Raw genomic sequence first — 18,196 nt, 5'->3', positions numbered from 1 at the left:
GTCACATAGTACACTCACACACACACATACACTCACACACACACACACTCTCACACACACACACACTCACACACACACACAGAGAGAGTGAGAGTGCTGACATATACACTGTTGGTTCCCTCTCATCAGCTGAGCACACTGTGTTTTGAACTAAAAACCGAAAGCAGCTCGGCTAATCAGCGCGCTCCACTCCGTGTGCTTCCATGGCACCCTCGGCTCCCCTTCGCAGCGCTCAAGTAAAATGTAATTTCCTGTGCCAGGATTTCAAAGCAGCTGCACTCCGCTGTCACTTAAAGAGCCCTCATTTTCTCATTTGTGAACCTGACATAATCTATATTTCATACACGTGTTCTTCACTTTTTCCTTCCACAAAATTGTCATGTTAAGCTTTCAGCCTTCTTTTTTAAAGAGCCTTTTTAATATATTTTGTGACTTGAAGTGGTTGTTGTAATCCTGGGTTATAGGAATTGTTTGCTTGCTTGCTGCTGCCGTCAAGTCTGATTCCGTCATACCTCTTGTGTTACTACACTGCCCTTGTGTGGTCATAAAGAGAATTGCAGTGTTTTTAATTGTGTTCAGTTCCCATCAGCATTGTAATGTTCACTAGGGGGTTAGATTAAACATGCTGTATTTGAACATACTGTCATTTAGTTCTTGAACTGATTGTAGTGTAGCTAAATTTGCCATTCAGCGTTTCATGTCATTTCAGCGCTTCTCTCAGTTTGTGTGCCATCACTTCTTTGGGGTTGGCAAGGGTGCCCTTCTTTCACCATTGATTCAGATTCTACTTAACACTTTCATCCGATTAAAAAAAAACTTTTCCTTGATAATCCCCATTGGCTTGCAGGCCAGAGGGTTTGGCCTCCATGGAGTGGCCCATCTCTCCAAATTAACCCATTAATGTGCACATGTTCATTCTGTTAAAAGGGGATTTTCTTTGTCATTATACTGGGTGGCTTACTGGCCAGAGGGTTTGGCCTCAGTTTCTGCCAAGTGCACTGAAAAGGGTTCTCTTAATCTCGCTTAAGGTTTGAGTGTCATTTCTTTTGTCATGCCAATTACCATTACCACGATAACAACCTAAAAGATTATGTCGTCTGTTCTCTTTGCAGTTGAGAATACTGCTCACTGTGAGTTCGCCTACTTGCGTGATCTTCTCATCAGGTAATTGGCTCATTTTTCCTGAATAACTCACTGTTTTTGTTTTGTGGTGGTTGTTTTGCAGAGTGTTAATGATCTCATAACTGATTGTTCTTTTTTTGTTTACTGTATTGTTTGCTTGCTGTTTTATTTCTGTCCAGAACCCACATGCAGAACTTAAAGGACATCACCAGCAGCATCCACTATGAGATGTACCGCGTTCGCCGGCTCAATGAAAACAACAACACGCAGCCCAACGGCCAACTTAACGGGCAGCGCCCCCTGCAGGCCAACGGGGTCCCGGGTCCTGAGGTGCTGTCCCACGAGATGTAGACATCCGTCCGTCCATCCGTCCGTCCGTCCCAGGGACTGACGAAGCTCTTCTCTGGCCATCTGTCCACCTTGGCCAAAACCCCTAGGCCAAATCCCCCCCTAACAATGCACTCCAGAGAGGCTGTGGACCCTCCATACAAAACAAACAAGACTTGTTCTTCCAAATCAAAAAAAACATATTGCAATCATATCATAGTATTTGTATCAGAAGCATTCATTTTTGAGGCCTCTGTATCTATCCTTTTCCATGTGCCATTTCATTATCCTCAAAAAAAAGTTAAGAACAAAACCTTTGGTCCCTTACTTGGTCGTGTATAATAAATGTGTGTCTCAGTCTTTTAGACCTTTTGTCTTATTTCCATTGGTGTCCTTTATGGCAGAAGCCCTGATGGTAGCTTGTAGATGTGGACTATCTGTGCCAACCACTTACCAATGTAGCGTTACCACGCCACTGCAGTCCATCATTGCCAATTTAACGTTTACAGACACAGAGTGATTATCAAGTGACCGCTGAGAGAAAATGACTGTAGTGTTGGTTATGTTGTTACGTGAGTCACGAGTCATGTGTAACTGTGGTTAAGTGGTTATTGCTAGAGTACAACCATGTGTTCCAGAATATATATCCTGTACCGTACAGTATAGTATACAGTATATAATATATATTCCCAAAATATAACACCTCACAGTTTGCACGTGATTTTGTTTGTTTGTTTGTTTGTTTTTGTTTTTGTTGTTTTGGATAAAGTAGGATCAGGGTCTGTAGAGTTGTTCAGTGATGTGCTGTGTGGCAGTGTGTTGTGAAGATAGAGGGTCTAGTGTTTGCAGGAACAGACTCGTCTACTACTACAGGTAAACGCAGTGTGGAGCCCCCCCATGTCTCTGTTGTGGTTTTCTGTGCCCATGATGTACACCAGTTTATGTTGTGTTTGCATTGTTGTTACTGATCTTGTTTGTATTGATGTGTATGTTTTTGAGAGGACAGTGGGCATAACACGTATTGGACTATTAATTCCCCTGTGCCTACTGTACTCCATGTAAACCAAATAAATGTGCTTTCTGTTCGAAAGAGAAGCCGATACATAGAATTGATTTATGAATAAATAAATATTTATAAGTCACTGTGTTAGATTTAAATGTACGCCCACTCCATTCTGTTGGTGGCATCCCTTAAACACCTTCCACCTTCTCTCTCTCTCTCTTACACACACACACACACACACACACCATATACACGCACAACCTATAATACAATAGTTATATTTTTGTGAGTGTTTCTGTCTTTCTGTAACTCGCTTCATGCTCTTCCATTATTTATGTCAGACAGTAGCATCCTAGGCTTGATCTGCAGCTCATGTTTTATTGAATTCATTTTATGTAAACATAGAAAACAGATCCTTTAATCTCCCGCGTTATCCTCATGGGCTAAAGCACATAGACATCCTCACAACTGAGCTGAAATAACAGCGTCTGTGACAAAAAGGTGTGATGCGTTTTTGTCTAAGAACAATCACTGGGTTTTCATGAGATGATCCACCCACACATTTTATGTCATGAAACAAGAAACCGTGTCAAGACAAGTCAGTATTTTTTGTGAATGAGGTATAGTCTAAATATGTACAAACAATCTTCAGTGTTAATTTCACACATTTTCAAGATGTTTTCATTTGAAACTGGTAGCCTATGCTATTCATAGGTGCATTGACTTGCCATCAGATAATCAATGTACTTAGTCATAGTTTGAAGGTAAAAAGGAAAAAAATGTCCTGTTCAATGTTGTATAGTCTACGTATTGTGATATCTGTTCTTACATACAGTAATAAGATATATCTTTGATATGTTATTATTCAAAGGAATAAAGATGGCTATTTTATTGTTATTTAGACGTTGTTATTCCAACACCTTTTTACATAAAATATTATTGCCGGCATTTGTTCCAACTCAATAAAGATGTTACACCTCAACAGGCTACATACATAGCCTACATTCAAAGGCTACATACATAGGCCCACCATTTATTTTGCTGGTTGCAATGCTAGTAGCTGTATTATTGAGGACAAGCTCATATTTGAATTAATAAATTGGTAATAAGACATATTTCCCTTTGTCGGAGATGACAACTTTTATTACATTAACTGTTCCTGTTCCATGGTCAAAGTTTAGGTTTAAAAAAAAAAAACATTTCACCAGTCATCCCTCCTACTCCCAGTCCAATGCCCCCTTCTGCATCTAGGAGGATGAGATGAGAGCTGCGTTCAAGAAGCTGAACATCAGGAAAGACATGATCAGTCCTGCTCTGTTATGCCAGTGTGCAGCTCAATTGGCCCCAATATTTTCCACCATATTTAACACCTCTCTAAGTCAATGTACTGCTGCAAACCATCTACCGTCACCTGTGCCAAAGTCTTCAAAGATCACATGCCTCAATGACTTCAGACCAGTTACCCTAACATCTGTGGCCATGAAAGCATTTGAGCGCATCGTTCTGTCATATTTGAAATCCGGTACCTCCCTAGTGATGGACCCACATCAATTTGCCGACCCAGTCAACCGGTCTGTTGAGGATGCAGTCAGCATAGCACTCCACCATGCTCTGGAAAACCTGGAATCACCCAACACCCACCCACACATACATCCTGTTCATAGACTTTAGTTCCGCCTTGACCTCCATCAACCCCCTCAAACTCTTTACCACACTCTTGAACATGAGCACTGACCCCGCCTTATGCCACTGGATTCGGAGCATCCTGAGGAACAGGCCACAGAAAGTGAAGGTCAATAACCTAACATCACACACCTCAACACCCACAGTACAGGCGCTCCTCAGCGCTGCGTTCTCTCCCCCTGGCTGTTCTCTCCCCCTGGCTGGCTGTTCTCACTTTACATCCATGGACAATTCTCTGCAAATAGTAAACTATGCAGACGACACAACCATTGTAGGCCTCATCTCCAACAAGGATGAAACCCAGTACGACATTGACGTGGACCAAGTCGTCACTTCTTACAGCCTAAACCCAGGAACACATTATTCACTTCCGATGCATGCAGAATCCCAAACTACCTATACAAATAAAAAAGACCCCATCGACACCACTGACTCCTTTAAATTCCTCAAAACATACATCAGCAATATCCTGAAGTGGAAAACTAACACTAACACTAAACAATGACTTCCTTAGGCAGCTTAAAAAATACAATCATACAGTCATCAACTTCTCGTCTGGTTCTACTCAGCCATCCTCAAGTCCATCAATAACATATGCCATTACGGTATGGTATGGTAGCACAGTCAATCACACACGGGACAAATTACAGTGGATTGTCAACAAATCATCCAAAATCATAGGCAACCCTCTCCCCTCAGTCGAATCTCTATATACTCACTGGACTGTAAAGCGAGTAAAGATGGTCATCTCTGACCCCTCACATCCTGCTCATGATCTCCTCCAGTGCCTTCCATCAGGACTAGGACTTCACAAACATCTTTTTTCCCATAGCTATCAGCACTCTGAATAGCTCAATCCTTCCCCCTCCTCACACAGTACTAGAATGCATACCATTCACCTATGTATGTGGTTGTGTATAATGTGTTTTGGCTATTGAATGGGTATGGTTAGGGTATTTAGCAGACGCTTTTGTGCCATTTAAAACAATCGATAATAACAACCACAATAATAATCATGATAAAGTAGGCCTATGCCTCACACATAACCTAATTAGATAGATGATGTTTAAAAAGGTGATTTTGTACCAATGTACCAATGTTGTCACTGGAACGGATGGCACTAGATATAGGTCATTGAACCACTGAACCATTTGTATTCAACCTGGTACTGTGGGATAATTTGAAGAGTGTCTGCTGTTGGGAATGTATGTAGGCCTATTGTGCTGTAGGCTACTGGGGGGGGGGGGATGGTCAATTGTTCACGTAGCCAATAAACAATCTTTCTATCTATCATAATTTACTCATGTCAGAACTGACTAAATATAAACCTCATCAATATTGATCTGAATGTAACGCTTTGGATGTAACGCATTTCAATTATGACGTTGCCTAGCCATAATTCCTGACTGAAAAAAAGAATGTCGGTGCCAGTCAGTCCATTAGTGTATTTGTCTTCTTTTGAAATTAGCTAGCTAGCTAATTGCCAAAATGGACGTAAATGTTATGTTGAGCGAGATACTATCGGATCCTGTAGAATTACCCGACTCTGTAAAGAGCGTGTTGCAGACTTTAGAGTCGGCAAAACTGCAACGAGCCAGAGCTGTAAGTAACAGGCCTTGCCTTTTTTCAAAACTGAAAACCATGGTAAAAGATTTGAAGATGTAGGGCCTATTTGTATAGCTTCCAATTACGCTCCATATTGGATGCGTGTTGTAAGCACAACTTTGTAAGTGAGTTGAAATTATAAACATGTAGCCTACATTTTTTTAATAATACAAATCACGTCATCGTATAAATGCCTAAACAGATACAAAACAAAATATAAAAATAAATATCGTTTAATATTGTTGTAATGTTTTCTGACATTACTACCGTATTAAGACCAGTGAGTTTGTCGACAATGAGGTGAGAATCACACTTTGAACAAAAAGCAATCACAAACTCTTCGTCAAGTAAAAACAAAAAGTCTTTGTAATATCCGTAAGACGTCAAAGACAGCCTGAAAAGACGGTATTGACCAACTGACATCTCCAAGGACTGTAATCGGCCTAACTATATTGGTATGTTGGAGTGCAGCAAGCATCTTGTGTTGGTGGTTTGCGTAACGTAGTTGTGTGCCAGAGTGCGGTGCGAAACTGAGTACATTATTGTTTAATTCCGTGTTAATGTTAGAATAGGACTGTCCTGTTTCTCTCTTTGTTTGATATTAGCGTCTACCTTTAATGTTAGCGGTCAGAATCAGCTATCTTTGAAAGCAAAAGGCTTGTGGACCACTGGGGGCAAGAGCTGACGAGCCTTTTGGGATGATGTGTGCCCCAGTGTGATTTTCCCTAATGTTTTGTTGTCTTGCCCTCTGTCCTGTGCCCGTGCCCATCTACAATGTTACATCAGTTTGTTAATGCTTGTGCCTGAGTGTAATAAACGGTAAAGAAACCGATACGACTCACTCTGCGTGTTACCACAGCATAAAGGTAGCCTACAGCTGATTCTGAAGACAGTTCCTTCCGAGTCACGTTTCTGATGATTCCTTCAAACAAATTTGTGCCAACTATAACCCTCCCTTCCGGGCTCCGTAAGCAACGTGTTGATCGGCTGGAATTGTTAATGGCTCAGTCCAAGCCATCATGTTTGTTTTCCCATTTACAGCGCCAGGACTGTTAACGAACACAAGAGGGTTTTGTTTTTAGTGCACACACTGAACAGACAGCTAGAGCACTGTGAGGGAGCAATTTGCTGAATTTGACAGAAAGTGTAGGGCTATTGGATTGCGGTCTCGTGATATTGCTTAACACCTTCAATATCTGATCAATATCTTGTTCCCCGTTTCTTGTTCCAGCATCTAAACCAGTCATAAGTCATAAGTATGTTCTGGAGGAGTTGTGGGAGTGCTTTTTGGTGTACTTTGTGCTCTATTTCAGGAAGTCGCTGGAAGACTTCGGGTCATCCTCAACAGTGTGAACACCGCTGTGCAGCGTCTCCATCTGGCCACTCTGTTGCAGGCCGAAGAAGAGGCAGATGATGAAGATGGTGACCAGTCGGCGGCCCGGGATGTGAACAGCAGGCGTGAGCGTGCGCGCTCCGCCATTCAAACTTGCTTTCTTTCCTGCTTTGATAAGAATGAGCACCTGAGCTCTGTCCTCGAGTGGCTCAACGACACTGGTGAGTGTGGCCTTCCTGACGTCAGGAAGTCATGAGCAGTCCTTTACTTACTGCTCTTTGACACCCGATCCAAAACCGGCAGTGGCAACATTTTGTTAGCACTCCATTACACAAATATATCTTTGAAGTCTTCAGATAATGACTTCAGCACAGGATAATAAGTGAATGTGATTTAGCTACGAATTCAGTATTTTCAAGGTCATTTGATGGGTCAAAAAATCTTGGAGCAGTAACTCTTTTGAAGCATTTGGCCCATAGTGAAGTTGCTGTCAGCTTAACGTAATACAAGACCCAACCACTCCGCTCTTTTCTGTCTAATGTTGTGCCAGACATGGACCTGGCCGAGGCTCTGCGGACTGGAGACGATTTGGCAGATATAACACAGGAGTGGGTGGAAGAGATGGAGGAGAAGATTGAGGCATCTTTGCTGGACGTAGAGGCAAGCATTCAGCACCTGACTCGGCTTTGTAAACTGTTTTTAACAGCTGACAAAGAGAACAGGACAGCGAAGACACAGTCAACAGGTAATGACAATTGATTGGTACAGTTCACTGGTTCAACTTGAGAGGTGACTATTTTACAAAAACGCTCTCAGACTAGAATGTGAAATTCTAAAAAGCTAAGAAAAACCTGGTGTTACCTGCAGCAAGTTTGTTTGCAATTGAATGAGCATCTGAAAACTTTGTCATTTACATATATGATTTTTTTTTCAATTAAGGCCACAATTTTGAACTACCCCTGGGAAGGCTTTCTGAGTGTTGTGTCATCATGAGTTGCTGAGATATGATCTTTCTATCAGCATCATGAATTGCAATACAAAGACAATAGAGGGATTCACAGATCAGTTACCTTAAAGACTTGCTGTATCATATTTCACTTGATATGTTTACCTTAAATACCTGCTGTGTCATATTTGATAAATACATTTTTAACAAGGTTTTACTATAAAATAAAGTATGGAATATTAAGTAATTATAAGTTGCTTCAATACAGTACATTTTTATATTTAAACATTAGTAACAATATAAATATTATTCTTACAGTAACTCTTTCAAAATTGTCAGACAGACGTGTCAGATTGCATACAACAGGTTTTTCAGGAAAGTATTGATCATGTTGACGTGGATGTCTCAAAAACTCGTGTAGCAAATATGATACATTGTGATTGTGTCGGCTGTACACTAAAAGGGTGTGAAGCAGTATCAGTATATGACCGCCTCTGCATGCTGTGGACATGGGTATATATTCTCATCAATAAAGAAATAGTCACAAGCAGCAATCATCAGGCTCCGAGCACAATGTGCAAACTAGTCAAAGAAGCAACAGATTGAATGCTTTTGTAAATGTTCCGTAAGGGTTTAAAGTCAAAATGAATTTTGAAGATAGACCAAACCATGCCAGAGGGACAGAGAAAAATATGGTGTAACTTGCTGTAGCGACATTATATGGCTCTATGACATCATATGGATACAAAATTCCACTAACATTGGCATTCACACAAGTATGTATAAGCTGCTGAATTTTGGCTGGCCGTAGGTAACCATTTTGTTGAGTAAGCCAAATGGAACTTGTGAGCAAATTAGCAAAGTATAAGCATACCAATTTCCCAAATTTTAGCTTAAAACGGTTCTTGATATGATAAATACATTGGTGAATTTTAGGTATATGATGTCAATGACCAAAAAAGTACAGAATAAGAAGAAGAAACAAAAATTTGACAAACACTAAATGAGCACCCTGTGTGTAAGACTTACTTGTATTGTTAATAGCAGGCCATATTTAGGTCATTTAGTTATTTTAGTCCCTAGTTGGCAGGAAAAAACTTGACAGCAGTACATGAACCCTTAAGGAACATTTTACATTTTCAAACGGCTATTGTTAGATAAATGCCCATTTTTATCTGAAATAATTTTTCTTTGTCCAATAATAAATCTGCACAGACAAGGAAGGTGTTTGGTGCTGGTGGAGGGAGCCCAAAATCAGTGGGCAAACGGTTCTGAAGATCCAGGCCCTGGAGCCACCCTCAGTAGAGCAGCTGTCGGAGGACTTATCCCAAGCAGTCGAGAGCGCCAACAACCTGTGCTTCATGTTGAACGACATGGAAACATTCTTGTCCTGCAAGAAAGCAATGAGCATGGCCTTTAGTTTTGCGCAAAATGGCCTCCAGAACATGTGTTCAGCCTTTGTGGCGAGAACACAAGAAGCTGAGCATCTCCGTGATGAGTTGGAGCGCCAGAAGGCCGTGGACACTCAACAGGAAGTAGCCAAGCAGGTGGACGCAAGCGAACAGCTGCACATTGCACAACTCAAGAAAGACCTCGACAACAAGAGCGAGGATATCTCTCAGATGAAGTTGCAGATCTCGGGCCTGGAGCAACAAAACGCCACCCTGTCACTAGAGATCAAGAGGCTTGGGGGAGTGGCCACCGTCTATAAACCTGTGCCGGTCAAGCAGCCCTTGACAGTGACACCTTCACCAAAGGTCCCTGTAGCCTCAGTAATGGAGGAGATGGAAAAGAAGGAGGAGATGGAAGAGGAGGAGGAGGAGGAGTGGAAGGGGGTGGAGGAGGAGAAGGAGGAGGAGGAGGAGGAGTGGGAAGGGGGTGGAGGAGGAGGAGGAGAAGGAGTGGAAGGGGGTGGAGGAGGAGGAGGAGGAGGAGAAGGAGGAGGAGGAGGAGGAGAAGGTGGAGGAGAGTGAATCTGGAATAGAACCTGAGGTCAGTTCGGATGAAGAGCCAGCACTATCAGCTGTGGAGGCAGAAGTAGTGTGTCACGTGTCAAAGGTGATAGTGGTAATTCAAACCATCACCCCTGAGGAGCAACCAATAACGCCAGAGATCAAAATGAAGAAGCCACCAGCTCCAAAGGTTGTTCCTGCAACTGATGCAGAAATGGAGCCACCTTTACAGCCACCTTTTCAGCCACCTTTCTTCAACATCACTGAGAAACCGCCCTCCGTGACTGCTGTACCTAAACCCGTGGAGTCTGTTCACAGCCGCTCTTTTGATGCTGAAGAGGAGGAACTATGGTCTAAACCTCTGCCTAAACAAAAGGTGGAGAGAGCTTCTTCTGACAGAGAACCAAAGCCAAGGAGAAGCTCAGTGCTTCAGGTGAAGGCAGCCCCTAAGCAGCCATCCAGGTCGCCATCTCCTAAGCTCTCAGAGGAGGACTTGGAGCGCTACGTGGTGGAGGACGGGGAGAACATCAAGAAGGAGATGGCAGCAGTGAGGTACCGATTGAGTGTCGACGCACAGAGGAACAACCTGAAGTTGTTAAACCAGGCAGACAAAAATGCAGACATTTCCTCCAAACTCTACCAACTGGCAAAGCACACTATCAAGCGCTCTCTCAATGCTGCTGATCTGCGCCTGTCCTGCCTAATGAGGAAGTATATTGCCCATAAAGCACTGATGCAAGTTAGGTAAGCAGCCAGGGTATGGAACATTGTGGGAGTGTGTTAAAACAAGACAGTTCTTTCAGCATTTTAGTCTTATTTTCTATTTCAGTAGAGCTAGTTTCTCTTCTTAAAGGTTCTATTTTAAGAGATGGCTCGAGGCTTTGATTTGAGTTTTTTGAGTGACATTTTGGGTGACAATGTTGTCATTAAGTGTGCAGTTTTTGTAACGTGGGCATATTGTTACTTATTCATCCAGGCACAGTCTACATGTCCAGCTGCTGTCTGCTCGTGAGTTGAACGATGGCCAGGCACTGAATGAAGTGTACACCTTCCTGTCTAAACTGGAGGAATATGAGCGCGCGGTGATGAAGCGCTTTAGCGCCAGGCAGGCTGCCACTGACGAGGATCGCGTCATGTACCTCACACGCACCACCTGCCTCTTTAAACAGGCAAGAACTGGAGCCAGGTTTCCATCAGTGACAGTGTTACACAGTAACTTCTGGAGCCTCCTGGAGGTCATTTGTCAACAAAGGAGTTGCTTTAGTCACAGTGCTGTAAATTGATATGGTTCATAGCAAAATATCAAATAGCAGTTTATTATTTATTTATTTACATATTATTTATGTTAGAAGTAGGTTTAAACTGTGTTTAAATATTTAGGACATCATATCACCTCTATAAGTCCTGAAATTCAAATGAAAACAATTGATGTGTGCAAAAGATACATACTTACATGATGCATAATGATCAATAATATTTAAAAGTATTTTGTCACTATGATAATATTATTGTATTTTGATCCAGTACCAGTGTTCTTGAAAGGCCATTGAAGCTCTATACCAAAATGCTACCCCTGCTTCCTGCAGATCAGAGAGGATTGTGGGGTGCGACTGATCCTGCCGTACTCCAGCAGCTGTGACTCCCAGCGGCAGCCTTCTCTCTTCATCAGGTCCCAGAGGCTGGTTGTGGGTCCAAGGCCGGGGTCACGGTCACGGTCACAGCCCCGGCTTCAGCGACCCCCCACCGCACCCGCCCGTCTGCAGCACCAGGGATCAGAGGACATCCCCCGAATCATGTGCAGGTAGGAGAGAGCGCTCCTCACCAACCAAGGGCATCAGGGAGTGCCTCAGTGTGTTCATGTACTAAGCCTAGGGATTTGCAGGGACGCGCAGCGGAATTTCCGTTACAAAAAGTGAAGAGACTACTTGCGGAATGATATGAAAAATATAAATTTGAAGCACAAAACCTGTTGCCAATGCCAGCAGTCATTCATTTTTTGCAGCAGTCAATAAAAAGAGATATCAGACCTCCAACGTTATAACCCATTCAATTGCATAGAATTATTCGCAACATTAATTATAATCCAACCCTTGGCTCCTGAATTATCACGCACTACCAGATGGCTCCATTTTGTACATTGATGTCTAAACAAGAATCAAATGCTGACTGGACATCATTATTTTTTATTTTTTTTGGCTTTGCAGTATTTCTCATTAATCATTAAAAGGTCCAATTTTGACGTTTGGATACTAATTAGTGTTCTGCCCCCCCAGCCGAGTGACCAGAGGCCCGGTGCAGAGCAGCGCGCCTCAGGCCACGCCTATGTGGGACATGAAGAGCATGCTGCACAACATGGAGCTGGCCCGCAAGACCCCCATGCCGCCTGCCACCATGCCCATCCTGCCACGCCTGCTGGAGATGGACATCTCTCAGAGGAGAGTGAAAGCTCTCCGCATGGCACAGTCTAGGTGGGCAGACAAACACACACACACACACATTCACACACATTCACACGCGCATACACACGCACGCACACACGCACGCACACACACACACACACACACATTCACACGCGCATACACACGCACGCACACACACACACATTCACACGCGCATACACACGCACATACACACGCACACACACACACACACACACACACGCGCACACATTCACACGCGCAGACAAACACACACACACACACATTCACACACATTCACACGCGCATACACACGCACGCACACACGCACGCACACACACACACACACACATTCACACGCGCATACACACACACGCACACACACACACATTCACACGCGCATACACACGCACATACACACGCACACACACACACACACACACACACACACACGCGCACACATTCACACGCGCAGACACACGCGCATACACACACACACACACACACACACGCGCACACATTCACACGCGCAGACACACGCACACATTCACACGCGCAGACACACGCGCACACACACACACACACACACACACACACACACACACACTCATTGAGCCTCATGCAAAACCCTATTTGGAGAACAGAAGCATGCAATTGGTAAACGCGTCAGTTTCTCATTAAACTATTCACATAAGCTAATTAAGACCAAATCTGTTCATACACATGGTTCTTCCATGAGGCCCATTTGAATACTGAATCACTCTCTCACCTTACCTTTGTCCATCTGCCAAAAGAGGAATTAGATAAGGCACAGTTTGAGCGGGGTATTAACGGCAACCTCTCATCTAACTATCACTGACAGAGAATGTCATTTAAAACCCTGGTTGCTTCAGATTGATATCTTGAAGTCCAGTTGACCTGTGTCAAGTTCGTTTTCTGTTGTGAACCCAGGATGGCAGGTGCAGCCCCGCAGCCGGTGGCCGTAGGAGATGCATGGGTGGCCTGAACCCTTCTAACAGTGAGTGCACGCCCAGATCAATAAAGGGTACGCTATACTCTAGCTCAAGCCTCTGTTGTGCTCTGTCCCTCTAACAGTGAGTGCACGCCCAGATCAATAAAGGGTACGCTATACTCTAGCTCAAGCCTCTGTTGTGCTCTGTCCCTCTAACAGTGAGTGCACGCCCAGATCAATAAAGGGTACGCTATACTCTAGCTAGCTCATGCTGAATACAGATCAAGTATGTTCAGCTAACGCCTGATGAGTTCAGTCAGGTGTGCTGAGCAGGGAAACATGGGCAAATGCATGGCAAACAGGCCCCAGGAACAGCACTAGACAAACCACCATCCATCACATATTAATAATCTTTTACACAAATATTGTTTGCGGAGAAATGGGCCCACAAACAAATACAAGTTATTGATCGGCAACAAATAATAACAAAGTTAAGCAATAAGGAAAATGACCAAACCAGAATGTTAGAATTGAAAAATGATCAGAAGTTATACTACTCGAAAGTCTTGCTGCCAGTCTAATATGAACTGACCAATGGTAACTAGGCCACTGGCCACTGTGGACTTGAAAGGAAACATTTGGGTCATAATGCTAGCTAATTTTGTGCTGAAACAGTTAAGGCTCTAATACACAGAAATGTATTTTATTCCCATGAGTTTGTTGCCAGATAACATATCATGCGCCCTCTTTTTGAGAGCGTCCTGTACTAAATTAGTGTATAAATAGGACAACACAGATTAGATAAGCATTGGTTTTCAGCTCAGCTGGCAGTATGTCTGTAGGGCAGTCATGGTAAGCCGACACAGTCAACTTTCAGAGTGCACATGGAGCCGCCGGGTGTCTTTGTTATCTGAGTCTGAGCCTTGGCATGAGATGGTGAGATGGAGACGTTAGTTTTAGAAAATGGCGCCTCCATCTATTTCACCCCCTCACCTTGTGTGGCAGCGTTGGCATTCAGTCTCGCCTTTTCCCCACCTCACGGCCGGTCACCCTATGAGGCAGTCTACCCCTCCATGCTTCTTAGAGAGATACACAGACGGAGAGAGAGGGAGAGAGAGAGAGAGACGGAGAGAGAGAGAGAGAGAGAGAGAGAGATAATGAAACCTCTCTCACTAACCCCTTCTCCCTTTTATTTGCAAATGCACTGCTTTTGTATTCTGACATGATTAAATTAAATTAAATTAAATTAAATTAAATTAATTTGCTGCTCAGAGGAACTGCATTCAAGCTCTCACCCAGAGAAGAGACTCTGATTTACAGGGGCAGAGTAATGTCTGGTTAGTTATGATGCTACGATGAACACGGTAAAAAAATACAATGACCGCGTGAACGTACCTCGCATGTTTTACACGGTGTCTTGTCTACTAAAAACCCTGTGGTAAAGCAGAGCCAGAATGCCTCCTGAAATGATAGCCCTAGTTTAATCACCAATTTACACATGCAGATTCATGCAGGCATATTCCATCACTGTGTGTCTCTGGGCATCTCTTAAAATATTTACTAAGACTAATTGTTTTTTTGTGGACACTGTAAGGACTGAGGCTAATGGCTTTCTTTATCTATGAAAGTATGTCCTATTCATACAAAGGATAGCAGACAAGTGGTTTGTTGTGTTTTAAGTGGTCATGTTTAGTATTTTGTATTCCACGTTCGTTCCTTGTGGCGTTTTCCCACCAGCGCTCTCCCTGTGACCATATACTTCGGCTGCCAGTCGGACGTTTTGAAATGAAAATGATAGACTGAGCGAAAGAGTAAGATCCCTTTCCCCTCATGTTCACAGTCACTGTGCGGTTTCGCCCGCTCTGTGCCAACGTGTGCCAGCGTTCTCTCCTGTGGCAGTCACCCCTTCTTCTCCCATTGCTCCCCAGTCTCCTGAGAGGTCGAGAGCACAGAAGGAATTCTCCCCAGCCTAGCGTCTCACCCCCGTCTCACGTCTGCGAGAAAAAAAAAACCCAAACGTTTCAGACTAAACAAAAGATCGTCATCCCTCCTCCCCAAAACCCACGAGGGTGTCGCTGCATCTGGCCACAGCCTCCACAACAAGGTAATTTGTCGCTAATTAATTGCGCTTTGTTAAATGGCTTTCGCATTAAAAAAAAAAAAATGTGCATGGATCACCCCCACCACCCGCTTACGCTTACACCCCCCAGCCCTCCCCTCGTTCCGTTAATTAGCCGTGCGAAATCTGTTTTTTGGTGCTCTGTGTCATTTTTGGTTCCTGTGTTTATGTGTAATCGCTTCGTAGAAAATCAAAATAGCGGCGCTAAGGACTCGGCTGCCCACCTCTCCGCCCTCCTCGGGCTCGTGTCCTTGTTTTGTTGTTGATCCATGTTAATTTGTGCCATGCATCTGTTCGTTTGCGTAATTTTGATTTTACTCGTTTGCCCACAGACCCCTCCCTCCATCTCCCATAACTACACACACACACACACATTTCGCACACACACTCACACACACACACACACACACACACACACATACGTGTCTCACACACACATTTCCGCCTCCCCTGACTGTTCCTACATCAACACGCTCGCCTATGTTTGTCTGCTGGCTTGTAGCCAACCCCTCAGACAGTGGGTGGAGGGGTGTGTGTGTGTGTGTGTGTGTGTGTGTGTGTGTGTGTGTGTGTGAGGGGTGTGACTGCTGCCCAGCCCATATGCAAATTAGCCTCATTTTGATTAAAAGACAGCTGCAAATTTAATTAAAGTCAGCGAAAGGAAAAGAGAGACAGGAAGAAAAGGAAAAAAAAGCCACACACACACACACATGACATGCTTCTCTGGAGGGGCACGATTTGCTTGTATTAATGTTCGGTGCTTGTAGTGGGAGCATGGCCGTATACACAGGGGCTGGAGTTCCTCTGTGATGGAATGTGCTGTGAGGGGGGGCTGGGAGGTGGGGCGGCGGTGGTACCTGCGAGGTTATTCATGGTGTGTGGGCCGCTGGCTGTGATGGAGGCACTGGCGAGGGGTACATGTGGGCGAGAGCCTTTGTTTTCTGTGCCCATGGAACGGGTAGAGGCTATGGAGGGAGAGATGGCTCCGGGGCTTAGCTCTGTTTGGGCGTGTGTGTGTGTGTGTGTGTTACGGCTACGTGATGGTGCTCAGCGTGTGTGTGTGTTACCTTCTCGGGAGTCATGGTGCTGTAGAGAGCCTGTTGGGTGGGTCAGACCCGCTGGGCAGATTAACACCAGGAATAATGAAGTTGGTCCTGTGGGATGATGGGGTCCCAGGGATGGAGGTGTGTGTGTGTGTGTGTGCCTGTGTCTGTGTCTGTGTGTGTGTGTGTGTGTGTGTGTGTGCTTGTGTGTGTGTGTGTGTGTGTCTGTGTCTGTGTCTGTGTGTGTGTGTGCTTGTGTGTGTGTGTGTGTGTGTCTGTGTGTCCTGTGTGTGTGGGCATACATGATGTATGGATGGGAGGGTGAACACTCTAAGGTTTATGAGGCGGGGATGGGGGGGGTGTCTGTTGGCAGGTTGCCAGGTTTGGGTGAATATGCGGTGCCATCAGTGGATTGGCGGAGAGGACGGGTGTTATTGTTTGGGGTTGAAATTGATGGTTTTGATGAGGCTCTAGCGTTTGGCCATTATCAGTCTTGAGCGAGGATGGGACAGGGGAAACCACTCAAGCTTTTCAGCGAGACAATCCACTCCATTGTTTGAAACATCATTCTTAGGATTTTTTCTTTTCTTTTTTTAATTCACCAATGCTGGCTTTTCAGCTATAGTAGACTGCACTGGATTATTTTAAGTCCTCAAAATTCAACCCTTAAGTAGGACAGTGCCTCAGAAGACAAATAGCAGGGCCTAATGTGGAATGCATGCAAAGCTTATTACTGCCGCCAGGAACATCCAGTCTTGAAAAAGTGTTGTGTTGTTTAGACGCCGAAGCGCCAGGCTACTGCAGTGGGGTAAAAATAACAACATGTACCAGGACAAAAAACAACACAATGACGACGTCGTTTTTCCTCAAGAACTTGAGGCTGTATCAGAGTGAGTCAGATTCAGAGAAAAATAAAAACCACAGCCATTACATCTGGGTGACCTCTTCCATACTCTCCCCTCATCTCCTCTCACTATTTTCAGCAACACAACCCTCGGGCAGCCCTCTCACCACAAAACGAGGCAGTGTTGGTTAGTCATATGCCAGTGTAGCAACACTGCCCCCTAGTGTTTGATCCCCCCTCCTACACTCAGCGTGTTGTGCTGCTGTGTATAGTAGCCAGCGTGTGGGCAGAGGTCTAATTGAGCTCTGACACTCTTTGCGTATCTGATGTGGGAAGCCTCAAAGCTGCCTCCACCCGTGGCCTTTCTCTCCACCCGGCTCGCACTCATGTTATCAATGCGCCGCTTTCTCAAGGAAAACATACTCTAAGCCTCTCTTATTTACATTTATATGATCAGATTTGCTTCCGTATGGATAGTATGCAAATGTGCCCTTTCCTTGGTCACAGAGCACACATGTTTGGCAGGGGAGGGCTAAAAAAAAAAAATATATAATAACTTTGCCCTCCAGGAGAAAAACAGTCTCCAACTCAACTGTGTTCTCTCCTCCTCATGAATGTGGTAATGATACATTTTTATTTACGCGAGGGGGTGGCCCTAGCCAATCTTTACCGCTGCGCTTTTTTTGAGCCGTGGCTACTTTTACTTAATAGTCTGTGTGCACTTCGCCCCTGTGCGTCCATCCGCTGTGCGGTGGCGGTGGTGGTGGCGGCGGCGTGTCTAACGCCCGTGGCTCCCAGGTGTCGCTCCTCATTGGTCTCACTCCCCTGCCCCCTGCGCCGCCCTAATAGG

At 44.4% G+C, this 18,196-nt stretch overlaps 2 protein-coding genes across 6 annotated transcripts in view; both read left to right on the top strand.

Moving 5' to 3' along the window:
• LOC105892308 (septin-9-like) overlaps positions 1–2,587 on the top strand; it is a 56,597-nt gene extending 54,010 nt beyond the window's left edge. For all 5 annotated transcript variants that reach the window (XM_012818558.3, XM_031563547.2, XM_031563549.2 and 2 more), the window contains 2 exons: positions 1,113–1,164; positions 1,302–2,587. In XM_012818558.3, coding sequence (XP_012674012.1) covers positions 1,113–1,164; positions 1,302–1,473 — 224 coding nt within the window. In that variant the 3' untranslated portion in view covers positions 1,474–2,587. The remainder of the gene's footprint in view (positions 1–1,112; positions 1,165–1,301) is intronic.
• Positions 2,588–9,953: 7,366 nt separating this feature from the next.
• LOC116219896 lies at positions 9,954–13,584 on the top strand. The gene is made up of 5 exons (XM_031564013.1): positions 9,954–10,715; positions 10,948–11,140; positions 11,558–11,772; positions 12,245–12,439; positions 13,340–13,584. The coding sequence occupies exons 1-5, from the start codon at positions 10,138–10,140 to the stop codon at positions 13,392–13,394; spliced, it is 1,236 nt and encodes a 411-aa protein (XP_031419873.1). The 5' UTR covers positions 9,954–10,137; the 3' UTR covers positions 13,395–13,584.
• Positions 13,585–18,196: the final 4,612 nt, after the last annotated feature.

This window comes from Clupea harengus, chromosome 26 (genome assembly GCF_900700415.2).
Source record: "Clupea harengus chromosome 26, Ch_v2.0.2, whole genome shotgun sequence".
NCBI lineage: Eukaryota > Metazoa > Chordata > Actinopteri > Clupeiformes > Clupeidae > Clupea > Clupea harengus.
The sequence above is the reverse complement of the archived record's forward strand: the minus strand, read 5'-3'. Positions and strand labels throughout refer to the sequence as shown.

Excerpts from the sequence above, each read along its gene's own strand:
- LOC116219896 (XM_031564013.1), top strand. The coding sequence starts at position 10,138 with ATGAAGAAGCCACCAGCTCCAAAGGTTGTTCCTGCAACTGATGCAGAA. Across the intron at positions 10,716-10,947 it reads AAAGCACTGATGCAAGTTAG|GCACAGTCTACATGTCCAGC; the intron begins GTAAGCAGCCAG and ends TTATTCATCCAG. Across the intron at positions 11,773-12,244 it reads ATCCCCCGAATCATGTGCAG|CCGAGTGACCAGAGGCCCGG; the intron begins GTAGGAGAGAGC and ends CTGCCCCCCCAG.